The 13,586-nt window shown below is 36.2% G+C and overlaps 1 protein-coding gene across 10 annotated transcripts in view; it reads left to right on the top strand.

Moving 5' to 3' along the window:
* Positions 1–13,586, top strand: part of TANC1 (tetratricopeptide repeat, ankyrin repeat and coiled-coil containing 1) — a gene marked incomplete at its 3' end in the record, with an annotated part of 95,675 nt that overhangs the window by 58,989 nt on the left and 23,100 nt on the right. For all 10 annotated transcript variants that reach the window (XM_083841647.1, XM_083841645.1, XM_083841650.1 and 7 more), the window contains 9 exons: positions 291–548; positions 3,857–3,982; positions 5,307–5,588; positions 6,058–6,209; positions 8,070–8,301; positions 9,669–9,835; positions 10,386–10,993; positions 12,611–12,719; positions 12,944–13,066. In XM_083841647.1, coding sequence (XP_083697773.1) covers positions 291–548; positions 3,857–3,982; positions 5,307–5,588; positions 6,058–6,209; positions 8,070–8,301; positions 9,669–9,835; positions 10,386–10,993; positions 12,611–12,719; positions 12,944–13,066 — 2,057 coding nt within the window. The remainder of the gene's footprint in view (positions 1–290; positions 549–3,856; positions 3,983–5,306; positions 5,589–6,057; positions 6,210–8,069; positions 8,302–9,668; positions 9,836–10,385; positions 10,994–12,610; positions 12,720–12,943; positions 13,067–13,586) is intronic.

Here is a 13,586-nt window from a genome sequence, read left to right as displayed (position 1 = left end):
TTTGGTGGTTTTTTTTTCCACTCAGCACAGATTACACAGATCTAAAGACATACCCAGATTCATCTGAACATTTTTTTTTGTCTGCTTTCTGGAGTGTTTTTTCCAATTTGAATTTTTCTAAGCTGTGTTGTTTGGCTTTAATTAATATTACTCAAATTAAACGAAATATCCAGTGGAGAACTACTTGACTGTTATCTGCAGGCCCCAAATGCCATTGGAGTATGAAAATTATAATGCACAGGTGGGCTGTTTTCCTCTGCTGTGTACTTCAATTTCTTTCAATTTCTCAGCAACGATAACAAGTTCGTCAGAAAATGATGATCGTAGTGGATCCAGTTTGGAATGGAGTAAGGACGGGAGTCTCAGAGCTGGAGCACATCAAGGGATTAGTCATGATCGAAGAACAGATAATTGTTCACCGGTTGCAGAAGAGGAGGCTATTGGATCTGCTGAGAATTTGGCAAAAGAAGTACCAATGGGAGAGGGTCCTGTTCCTTATACTCAAAGTTCTGGATCTTTGATAATGCCTCGTCCAAACTCTGTTGCAGGTAAAGTCCTGAAATAGAAAAATGGATGTTTTTGTTAATGATGTGATATTTCTGCTTGATCTTAAAATTGAAGTTATATTGTTAGTTTGAAAGTGTTTTCATAGGACACACACAGGAAAAAAAAAAGCGTAGTTTCTAAACTGAATGGATAAGTATTACTTAAATTGTTTAAAATTATCATACAGTGTTCATCTTGTGTTTAGTAGGTATTGGTTAAGGCAGAACTTTGGGGACGCTTTAAAATCCATCAGTCGTCCTAGGACTCTGTATGGTATCCAAAAACACCTCAAGTTTGTTGCTTTTTCTGTGTTCACATTCGCTAGAGCTGTAAATCTGATTAACACTAAGACCAAAATGATACTTTGGTCTGTGAACAAGTAACGCATATTACTTTTTTATTATTATTATTTAAATAGCTACGTGAAATTCTGCTTTCTAGTTGAATCATTCCATTCAGAAAATGTTAGTCTGTTTAGTTATGATAGACACATATGCAACCTCACCCCTACTTTTTATAAGTCTTGTAAAATCCAAAAATCCCTGAAAAAGCACATCTGACTTGAGCTGTACTAGTAGAACACATCAAATTCCGTTTGCTTACAGAAATATAACTCTGCAAGCAAAATGATCTGACAAAGTGCTCTCCTGAGCATGGGTGCCATATATGAGACAGTAGATGTAGCTAACAAGTTAGAAGATAACTACTAAATGCAAAGTGAAGTAAACTTCAATAAACAGGTTAGAGCTTGGGTGTTGGTGATTCCTAGAAGGAAGAGGGGAAGACATACTTAATTGCAGCTAGAAAATGTTGCTAATAACAGGGAGTATTCTAAGTTTAAAAGATGAAAAAAAAATGCTGCATAGAATTTTCTTAGTATGATAAGTTTCATGGGGGAAGTACTGTTAGTAAACCAGCTTTTGATGTTATCAAGAGCAATCTTTTGGCATATAATCTGCTAGCAACATTGAGAATTTTTAAGTTCTGACAATACCACTTTAAGTTTTGGACCTGTAAAGTTATAGATTATGAATAAGCACTAGTTCTGTGTTCTCATTGTGAATGTACAAACATGTTGGTTTGCTGAAAAAAGAGAAACACTCTCCTTTTCATTTTTGAAGGACATTATATATAGAGTGTTAGTTTCTGAAAAGTCCAGGAAATTGTAATATACTGGAACTGCAAAAGAAAAAGATGCTAATTGGCAGTTCAGTGTTATCAATAACTTAATACTTGTCAGTAATAGCCAAAATCCAGTGCTAATACAAAATAGTCTTACATTTAGAATGGTTCATGAAGTGTCATGAAAGATACTGAAAGCCACACACTGCAGTCTTGACAAATGTAATTTGAGGTTTTAAAATACCGTAAAAATGCACAGTGTTTCAAAATCAATTAAAATTATACTGTTGAAGGATTATTTTGCAGCAACATATAGTGATATGAATACAATGATGACCAGGTTCACAGCAGGAGAGTTACCAAGATTTTTAGTTTAATTGCTATGTTTTCTTTTGTGTTTATTCATCAGAATCATGCTGTTCACAGAAGTGAATTTCTCAGAGGGAGCACTAGCAAAGAATTGCAATGAATTAAGCATGCCTATAGCTATTTATATAGTTGTACAATTACAAATGTTAGAAACAATATTTGAGTCTGCTTTGAAAATGGCTTGATTTAGCTGTAATTTGCCTGTTGAGTGAGCTGACCTATAGCTTTTATAGTGCAGATAAGTTAATGCTCTGTGCAAAACTGTCAAAAGAACTGTAACATCCTTTTCTAAGTTGTTCTAGTATCTGGCGTTGTAGAGATTTTTGTGAAATCTAGTGTGCTCTAAGCTGTAGATGACTATAGCCAGACTGTTTTATGGCTTTTGAGTGCCAATGCTAAATATCCCTTTTTAAAAACTGGACAATTTTGCTACATGTGCAAGAAAAATAATTGATTTTCAGTACCCTTGCAGATAAGAGACTGATGAAGCTGGTCTCTTTCTTTATGAACATGAGATTGGAAGTTGTCACACCTCCAATCCCTGCTCAGACAAGTAGGTGTCTTGTTCTAGGAATCACTGATTGTGACTTCCTGTTACTGCATTCCCAGTTACTATGTCTGACTTATTCTGGGGGCCTTTTCCAGAGTTCTGAGATGGACCATAAACCATACTGTGCTTTTGCTTTCTCTTTTTATCTTATGTTATCCTCTTCCTAAAGAAAACTTTTGAGTTCATGATCTTGACAAAGTAGATATTCTAACTCCTGTATCATATGTTAAGTTCATGTACTCTGGTTATGATTTGGAGCATGTGTGCTGCTTGTGTGTGATTTATGTTCTCTCCAAGTACTTGATCTGCATGTCAGTTTAAAACTGGTGCCTTTTGGACATGGGTAATGCTGATTCTGGGACATGGCTGGGTAAGAAGCAGGCAACCACTTTCTTTTCATGGATGTTGTAGCAGTACTGCATAAATTTTGGGAAATGTGACTGTTATAACTGTCTGAAATACAGATTCTCAGATTTTAGCTTTGGCTGCTCTTAGACTTAAAAGTGCGTGAGTTTTGTAAATGCTATAACATGAATGACTTCAACCACTGCAGCAGATGGTGGCTGAGCAAATATTTGTGAAGTGATGCACACAAATTCTGTTACTGTTCTCAGAGTGACTTACGCAGCAGAAGTATTGCTGTATTGCATGAGTACGGTGTGAAATCAACTACTGTTGCAGATGGTTTCTCAACAAGAGCTTTTGTATGGTTTAGAGTTCTGTTTATCTATGCAAAGGAGTATGGGGAAGCTTAGAGAGTTAATGCAATATTGCTGATGTCCTGAATGTGGTGGAGTAATGCAGTGTCTGCTAGGCTAATTGCATGGTACAGATCGATGGCAACTCGGAAGGAAATTGAGATGAAAGAATCAGGTAGTTCCTGTGTTTCTGTGCAGAAGTAAGAAGTTTTACTGAATAATTTGTACCCTCTGTCTCTTTGTTTGTTTGGTCTTTAGCTTCTTTTCAGGAATTTTAGTGTCAGTTTAGATTTTGATGTTAATATTTTTCATTAAATACATAAATCAATAAAACTCCAATCTGACTAAAGAACACCACTCTTCAAATGGATATTTCAAGGAGATAGTGTAGTAAGAAAAGATCTCTAGAGAGAAATTGCCAGCTTTTTTTTTTTTTTTTAAGTAAAAGTTAGCTAAAATCATTTAGAAAACATGTGTAAGTACTATGTTGAGGAAAGAAATATAGTAAATAACAACGGTCATTGTAAGTTATACTGTAAGAAAAATAAGCTTCAATTCTTTAATACTTCAGCAACAAGTTCTACCAAACTGGAAGATCTGAGTTATTTGGATGGACAAAGACATACTCCTTTACGCACTTCAGTTCGCTTGCCTTGGCACAACACTGCTGGTGGAAGAGTGCAGCAGGAAAGTAAAGGTAAACATTTACATCTGCATCTGTCTTGGCACGGTCACACAGTTGTTAAGTAGTTTCATAACATAGACGTTCTGAGATCTTTGTAAACACCACTATCCTACAAAATGATATTGTATTGTGCACTTCACAGATCACTCAATATGTCTGAAAATAACGTTTGTTCACACTTTTTGCTGTTTAGAAATTGAATGTGTGGCTTTTAATCAGTGTATTGTTTAACTAAGTGTGTATAAGCAGTGCTGTGCAGATCATGTGAATGTCCGAACTGAAGTTGTGTAATACCAGTGTTTAGGAAAGACTGATTTTCATGGTTGCCAGATTTTATTATCTGCAATACTTTGGTAATAGCGTACTACAATTTGAGAGACTACACTGGATTAAAAATCTTCAGACACTGTCATTAGAATTGTGTTTTAGGAAGAAAACTGATCTAATACCATTAGATGTGTTAATGACAAAAATATTCTTTAATATTTCTGGTCTTTGAGTCTGAAAATAGCAAGGTTATGTTAAATGCAAGTGAGGTGGGGAATATTTTCTTTTCTTCTCTTAACTAGCTTAGTCATCTGCAGGTTCTGTTAACTGATCAATAGCAATTAAAAGCAGGAAAAGGTTATCCTGTCGTCTTTCACTTACGTTTTTTCACGTTTGTCGATCAATGCTGATGTGTACCATTAGATTTAGTTAATGAATCCTCATACCATTATATTAGTGAACATTATGTTTCTGTAAATTTTAATGTATTTAATGCAACTAAAACCAAATTCTTCTTCTCTCCTATATATCTTGTCATGTGTTCAGCAAATGTTTAGATTCAAGTAATCAAATGCGACCACACTTTTAGCTGTGCTGAGTACTTTCTGTTCTTATGGCTTCAAAAGTACTGAAAAAGAGGATAGTAATTTTTTTATATTACTTCAAAAATATTTTTTCTGGTTTAACAAAGAATTCTTCTCTGTACGTGTATTTACAGCTTCGAAGACATGCTACTGAAATGTTCAGCAGTGTAACTCGTTAAATTGAAAAATGTTTGAAACTTATCAATTTATGGAATTATTGATGCGCTTTAAGAAAACTCAAATTCAGTTGTAAAAAATATCCTGAAATTATACTTGTAACTTATTTATAATTTAATTCACATAGGAGTTATGGAGGTGACCCAAACCGAGCAGATCAGCTTTTATTATTTTCATGGTGGAAGCTCTAAAAAGTCTGATTATGAACATGATCAACAAGTCGCTGAACAAAATTGTCTTCTGAAGCAGTGCTGTTCTATTGCACAACTAGTTTCTAATAAACTTTTCTCCCTGCCACCTCTTCTCAGCACGTTTCGTTCCCTATAAGCCTCAAGATATTTTGCTGAAGCCACTGTTGTTTGAAGTGCCAAGCATAACAACAGACTCGGTGTTTGTTGGAAGAGAATGGCTGTTTCAAGCAATTGAAGAAAAAATGAAGAATACAGATCCGGCAGAGAACCAGGGAGCAGTCATTACTGGAAGTGTGGGATTCGGGAAAACTGCTATTATTTCACGGCTGGTGGCACTTAGCTGCCATGGAGGTCGCATGAGGCAAATAGCTTCAAACAGTCCTAATTCATCCCCCCAGAGTAAGTCTCTTCTCTGAATAATTGTTCGGGTTATTGTACTGATAACGAGTCAGTATGTTTGCTTTTCTGACTTAAGTTACTAGGACTTCACCAACTCCTCCACAAATGTTTTGACACATACCTTCCACATAATGTACCTACCATGGGCTTAGCCCATCAAAAAGCAAGGTAAAATGGAGACAATGTAGAATCTCTTCATTCTATCATGCAGTGCATACCCCAAAGTATTGGCAGTATGAGAGAAGAATTCAGGCTGCTCAGGGAACTAATTAGTAAGCTCCCCTGGGAATCTGCTTTAGAAGCCATTAGGGTCCCTCAATGCTGGTCACTTTTGAAGTACCACCTCTTAAGAGCACAGGAGCAGGCGATTTTTCTACTAGCGGTAAAGAGATTCTGTAATGCTTTCGTATAAAACAGTCTGTTTTCAGCAAATTTGGTCTTGTTTGCATTTGTTGCCTTTTAAAAATAGGTGGTGACTCCTGTCAGGAGATTCCTTTAAGTCAGTTACCTCTGTCTATTCCTCCAACAAGTGGTACATACACAATGAAGACTCTGAACTGTCCCGGTAGTCCTGAATACCAAAATCAAACAGGTGATTCTGTGAGGCGACTTGCTTCAAAGGTGAGTTTTCCATTACTAATGGATTTTTTCTTTCAGCATATTAGAAAACATATAGCCTGGGTGGAGACAGTCTGATTTGCAAAGCCTTCTGTATATTTCAAATAGTCAGTGATGGGAGAACAGGCGGTAACATTGAACACTTAAAAAAGACGTGCAAGTTTCATGGCTGGTGAAACCAGCTATCTACCTTTCAAGTTACTAATTGAATTCTTTAATTAAATTAATAGAATTAAATTCAATTAAAAACTTCTAGTCTGTTCTATGTGTATGAGAAGGTTGGGATCCTTAACTTGAAAAAGAGGCCATGTGTTCTCTTCAAGTAGTTGCTCAGTATGCTTTCCACAGGCAAAATTCTGGAAGGAAAAAGACAATAAAATATTTGGACTGTGTATAATGCATCTATATTCCATGATACAAGTTTTTTTTGGAAACTGTTTTCTGAAAAGCACTGAAGTGCAATTATTTTCTTTCCTACAGACAGTGTTCTTCGTGTTGCACGCTAGGCTACCATTGTCTTTCTTGGCAGCAAGGGCACATTGCTGGCTCACGGATCTGGGGGTTTTGGTCAACGGCAAGTTGAATAGCGGTCAGCAGCGTGCCCTGGTGGCAAAGGGGGTTGACCGTGCCCTGGGGTACCTCTGGCACAGTACTGCTAGCTGGTCGGGGGGGGGGGAATGACACCATCCCACCCTGCTCTGCCTGGTGCAGCCTTACTTTGGGCACTGTGTGCAGTTTTGAGTGCCAGTTTTGGGCATAAAACAGTTAGTGCCCGAGGAAGGGTTATGAAGGTGGTGAAGGGTCTGGAGGACAAGATGCGCCAGGAGCAGCTGAAGTCCCTTGGTTCTCTCAGTCCAGAGAGGAGGAGACTCAGGGAAGGCCTCATGGCGGCCTACAGCTTCCTCCCAAGGGGAGCAGAGGGAGGGGCAGGGGGCAGGCACTGATCTCTGCTCTCTGGGGCCAGCGACGGGACTCGAGAGAACAGCATAGAGCCTCCAGGGGAGGCTCAGGCTGGGTGTTAAGAAAAGGTTCTGCACCAAGAGGGTAGTCAGGCACTGGAATAGGCTTCCCAGGGCAGCAGTCATGGCATCAAGCCTGCTGGAGTTTAAGCAGCATTTGGACAGCATTCTCAGACGTGGGGTCTGATTTTTGGGTGGTCCTGTGTGGAGCCAGGAGTTGCACTCAAGGATCCTTGTGGATCCCTTCCAACTCGGGATATTCTATTGTATGTTTCTGCATTAAAGGTTGACTGTTGTGCTGCTAGACTTTGGCTGTCTACTGTAAACAGAGTATTTTTCTTGTTATTTCCTTTTTCAAAGGAATACAATCTATATTATGTTTTATTATTAAGTAGTACATACCTTTGCACTAATCATAATGAAGCCAGTTGTCCTTTTGCCTCTATGAGGATGTCTTCAGTAGCTGTTTGTCATTTGCTTTTGTCTAATCATGATCAAGTTAGTCCTGGGTTGTTTTAGCTAATAGCTTGCTTAGTGGAGACTCAAATTATTTTTTTTGCCTTTACTACTCTAGTTTCTTAGAGATTAGATATTCATCCCCCTGTATTCAAGTGGGATGAACTCAAATTACTATATTTTCCTGCCAGAATCTGACATTTTGAATTCTTTTCCGTTTTGCATGGCCTACAATATCAAAATCTATTTCACGATCTAACTTCTTGTGCCTTTATACCTCTTTGCATAAGCCATCTGACAACAATTATGGAATTAGATAATTATTCTAACACTGAAAAATACTCTGTAGCTGAAAGAGAAATTTGGTAAACCTTTATTGTAATTGGACTAACAAGTGCCATCTTAAGTATTAAATGGGTAAGCCTTTTGTTTTTTCTTTTTTCTCCAGGTCGTTGCTTATCATTATTGTCAAGCTGACAACACATACACCTGTCTTGTCCCAGAATTTGTGCACAGTATTGCAGCCTTACTTTGCCGTTCCAACCAATTAACAGCATACAGAGATCTTCTAATAAAAGAGCCTCATCTACAAAGCATGCTTAGCCTGAGATCTTGTGTCCAAGATCCAGCAGCAGCTTTTAAAAGGGGAGTGCTGGAACCACTTTCAAACCTCAGGAAAGGTAAATCAAACAAGAAGTGATTTGGAAACTGAATCTAAATTTCATAAATATTGTTGGGGGGAAGAACTTAGAAACATCTATTTTAATGCCGAAAGAGAAATAAGTAAAGCAGAACGTTCCTGGAGAAGGGATTCCTTAACTGTGGTAATTGTTTGTAACAATAATAGTTTTTAAACAGTTCTTTTGCATTTTAAAGTAGAATTCTACGAAACATTAAAAACTATGGAAACTTTACATTTACTTTTTGCCAGAAAACTCAAGGATAACTTTGTGGCTTGAAGCTAAGGGTGCTATATCTTGTATTAAAAGATTTTGTTTTCAGATGCTGTTGACTTTAGTCACTGTTTTTTTGCTTAGTAATTTTCTGTGCCTAAACATCTGCAAATTGGATGAATTTTTTACTTGCTTTTAAAATTGAAATGTGATATGACAGTTTTCCAAGAAAGCATGTGACAACATGATTTTGTATTTAAGAAAAAAAAAATCTTGAAAAATATTCCCTGAAAATAGATAGCTTCACAGTCTATATGCCAGCTGGGGATGTACTTCATATATAGTAGGTTGAGGGAGGAGATTTTTCTGTGTCTGAACAGAGTTCATTCATTTCTATGAAAATTGGTCTGCAGTTCTTGATTTTTTTTTTTTGTCTGTTAACAAATACCTGTGAAATGCATCATCGAATCTGATATTTACCCCAGGATTTTCATTCTTAACCAGTGCTCAAAATGAACAATGTTAGTTTATCAAGCTGTTACAGCTTTTCTTCTCAAATTTAAAAGTACAAACCAATGCTTTCAAGATTTTTGTAAATTGCATGCTTTTCTTTGTATGGTAAATCCAGTAAAGTATAAGTTTTAAGTAAATGGTTAATAGTTAAAAGTGGTGTCAATTAATAGCCTAAACAGTATGTGTATGCATTCGTCCCATATCCATGCATCTCATCCCTGTTAACATGCTAACAGCCTTGTTTAATCTCTTACTCTTTTTAAAGCGGTTGTAAAATAGATCCATAATCACAGTTGAAAACACTGTATTGTAAGTGATTGCTTCCATTTCTTAGCGCTCTGTGTCAATGTTGAATTATAGTTACGATACTTCAACCGATTTTTTTTTTTTTGTTTTAATTATCTGACCAGTATCATTAAGTATAAAGGGTGGGCTGGTTTAAATGATGATAGTACCGTTTTTCAGTTGTTTAAATGTTCAATGTCTAAAATAATGTCTAAATGCAATAAAATGTATTGCTGTGCATAAAAATACATTGTTCATAAAATCATAGAATCCTTGATGTTTAAAATTTGGGAATAAAAATATGCCACATAATGGGAGAACTTAAAATCACTTTTTTTTTTATTTTCATATTTCAGAGCAGAAAATTCCTGACGATGATTACATAATTTTGGTAGATGGTCTAAATGATGCTGAATTTCATAAACCTGATTATGGTGACACAATTTCATCATTTATCACAAATATAATTTGTCAGTTTCCTCCATGGCTGAAGCTCATTGTGACTGTAAGAACTAACTTCAAGGTAAGAACACCTTTTAACTTTTTTCTTACTTTCAAAGACAAAGTGATCTTTTATATTTGTGTAGCTGCATTATTTTGAAAAGCACTGGTTTTAGAGGAATTCAAAGTCAAGTCTTTGGTGTGGTTTTTTTTTCCTTCTATGTTGTTGCATGTTTCTTTATGGTGAAAAATTATGATATCAGGAGTATGCTTTTTTTTGAATCACTTTCTTGAGTATGTTAGTAGAATTGCTAATACAAGTAGTGGTGAAATCAGAGTGTTTCCTTGGCCTTCAAGAGAGAAATGAACAAATGAATGAGTGAAAGATTTAATAATAATAATAATAATTAGAAGCACATAGTGATCTTGTGTTTGAGAACTTCCTGTGCAGAAATGCTGTTATGCTGTTATCAGTGAACAGTATTTGCAAAACCAGAGTAGAGATAGCAAGCTTGTTTTTAATCTGCCTAATACTCATTACAGAAGACAGGTATAGGAAAGACGCATTAGTGAGTGTTCAGTGCTGGAATGCTATAATGCTTGTGTGTTTTTTCTTTCTTCCCCCTCTTCAGGAAGTAGCAAGTTCACTTCCCTTTATCACAATATCCCTGGACAGTTTTCCAGACAACAAAGAAATTCATGATGACTTGAATGCTTACATTCAGTACAGAATTAATAGCAGTCAGGAAATTATAAACAACATATCTTTAAATGGAAAAGCTGATGCAGCTATTATTGGGAAAGTGAGTAACCACCTGATCATGAGAAGCCTGGGATCTTATCTCTACTTGAAACTGACTTTGGATCTTTTCCAAAAAGGTCATTTAGTAATCAAAAGTGCAAGCTATAAGGTAGTTCCAGTGTCTCTATCAGAACTGTACTTACTTCAGTGTAACATGAAGTTCATGACAAACTCTGCTTTTGAGCGAGCCCTCCCAATATTAAATGTGGCACTGGCATCCCTACATCCCATGACAGATGACCAGATTTTCCAAGCTATTAATGCAGGCCAAATAAATGGTGAACAACAATGGGAAGACTTCAGCCAAAGGATGGAGGCCCTTTCATGTTTTCTGATAAAAAGACGTGACAAAACACGTATGTTCTGCCATCCTTCCTTCAGGGAATGGCTTGTTTGGAGAGCAGATGGTGAAAATACTGACTTCTTGTGTGAGCCAAGGTAAATGAAACTTGCAGTAAATCATATTCAAATAACTGCAGTTATGTTTTACATAATTGTTTTCAACAATTGGTGAGAGGAGAGAGTAATGGTAAAACAAAAGCACGGCTAACTTTTTCCAAATGAAAACTTTTGCATATTTGAAAGTAAACTTGAGCAGTTGCCAGAAGTTACAAGGAATGATCAAGGTAAACTTGACCAGAAACAGTATTGTCATCAGAACTGACAAAAATAATTGACTTTGCAGAATTTGCATTTGACTTCGCTATAATCCTTGAGAATTGAGAGTATTATGTTGTTATTAATATAGTAAAATAGTTGACAATTATGTGCAGCATCACCATGTCTGTTCAGAGTGCAGGAACAGAAAGAAAAACAGTTCATTTGGGCTCAGTTTCCATATTTTTTTGTTTCTACAAAAGAAAAATTGACGCTGATTTATAAAATTATTACAGACCCAAGACTTCTCTGTGCTTTAGAGAGTGGGCTTAACAAAAAACATTTCAGTAGGCAGAATTATCAGGTTTGCAGACTGTTTGGCCCATACTGTCTTTTGACATTGCTAGGTGCACTCTGGGCCAGCTGAACACGTGATGCACAACACATGCTCTTAACAGAAGGACTTGTTTCCAAGTTTTACTTAAAGCTGCCCTTTATGAAAAATTCTGTTCAGAAATGTGTGAAGATGATATGAGAAGCCCTGCCCCAGCTTCATCAGCAAAACAGTTTCTGAATTAGCATGTGGTCAATTGTCCTATTGTAGTATATGATCTGATTAATGTATGGTATGTGGCATACTTCAGGGTTTTGCCATTTCCACACTTTGCTAGAACACCAACTACTGTAGATGTAGAATAACCAAGTACACAATTTATATCAAATTTTGAAAGGATTTGAGTTTTTCACTTCTAAAAAGATTGGATTTTATCTGAGGTACCTGCAGTTTGTGACTGTAAGATTAAACGTACAAAAGGGGGAGCAGTATGTAAGTCAGTGTCCACAGCTTCATCAAATCTGATAATAGGTTTCATGTTAGGTAACAATAGAGAAGTAATAAGAGTATATTTCAAATCTGAAATCTCCCTTTTTTCTCTGTTAAATCTTTGTGAAAATAATTTCTCATAGACGTGATGATGAAAGCAACAAACAAACAAACAAGACAGAAGCAACTCCTATCTTTTGATAAATTACGACAACCGTTGCAGATATTTCCAGACGTTGTGTGTTACTTGGAAAGCTGCAACAGTCAAGATAGCTGTGATATCGTTTGGTTTCGTGTATGCCATCTGCAAACTACCAGTCTTGCAGGCTTCAGTGAAGTTTCATGATTTGATAGGTTTTTTTTTTAATGATCAGTTTTTTAAATTTAGGTTGCTATTCAATTTGTTTGAATAAGTGAACTAGCTATACTTAACATAGTTGCTTTCTACACTGGTGAAGGTTTGGATAGCCATTAGAAAATTTGCCTTTCATGATATTTGAACATCTAATTATTTAAATCAAGTTATAAGGATGTTTCAGTAGTCTGATAAAGAAAGTCAAAGTGTGCATGTTAGGATATTTACTGGAAGTGTACTTATAAAAACAGTTCTTTTTCAATCCCGTTCTTTTTACTAGGAGTGGACATGCTCTACTGGCTTTCATGTTTTCTCGACAAGAGGGAAAGTTAAACCGCCAACAAACTATGGAACTTGGTCATCATATACTTAAAGCTCACATATTTAAGGTAAAGCTGATAGCTTAATAGCTTTCATGATCTTAATGAATTGATGTGTCTTAGAGATTCTCATCTGAGTTACTTTAATAATTTGTTAGAATCTTATACAAAATACTTGAGATTGTTACCAGGGTTAACAAATATATGTTAGTTCTCTTTATATTGATGAGATATAGCTATAAATAGTATTTGTAATACTATAGAGAGATTTTCTGTTATATCATTTCTGCTAGGGTCTCAGTAAAAGGACTGGAATTTCTTCCAGTCAACTTCAAGCCTTGTGGATTGGTTATAGTACTGATGGACTTTCTGCAGCCCTTGCTTCTCTGAGGAACATTTATACACCCAATGTGAAGGTAAGAAAATAAGCATTAATGTATAATCACTGCTCCATCTGCCAATGTTGCTGTAACTCTGTTAATGTTGAAATTAATGTAACAGATAAGAAGAAAACAAAAATACCATGTATCTGTAAAAGAACTCCTTTATAATGAGTCTGCATGTACTTTGTGAAGTCGTCGTTAATATCCAGTTCATTTTTCTTTAGTAGTTTTGATGGAAAGAAGGATTTCACCTTGATTTTGGTGTAGCCATGTTTTGTTACATAAGTAAGCAAGTGGATGCATTTTCAGGATGTCAAAGGCACCACCTAATTTGCTGGGCAGAGTTCAGACACATTTTCTTGTATGGGGAAGTACTGTGAGAGTAAAAAGATGTAAAATGCTAGAGTTTTGCTTTATTTGAATGCTTGGATCATGGATAGGGAAAGCCAAGCTTACAAGTTGCAATTTTAGCCAACTGGTAAGTGTTTTGATTATAAATTTGCTTGTGTGCACATGTGCATGCACTCCCAGTATTTTTGAAATATTTTTTATG

This window comes from Anser anser (genome assembly GCF_964211835.1).
Source record: "Anser anser genome assembly, chromosome: 6".
In the NCBI taxonomy this organism is placed as follows: domain Eukaryota; kingdom Metazoa; phylum Chordata; class Aves; order Anseriformes; family Anatidae; genus Anser; species Anser anser.
This window is presented reverse-complemented; position numbering and strand designations above follow the sequence as displayed.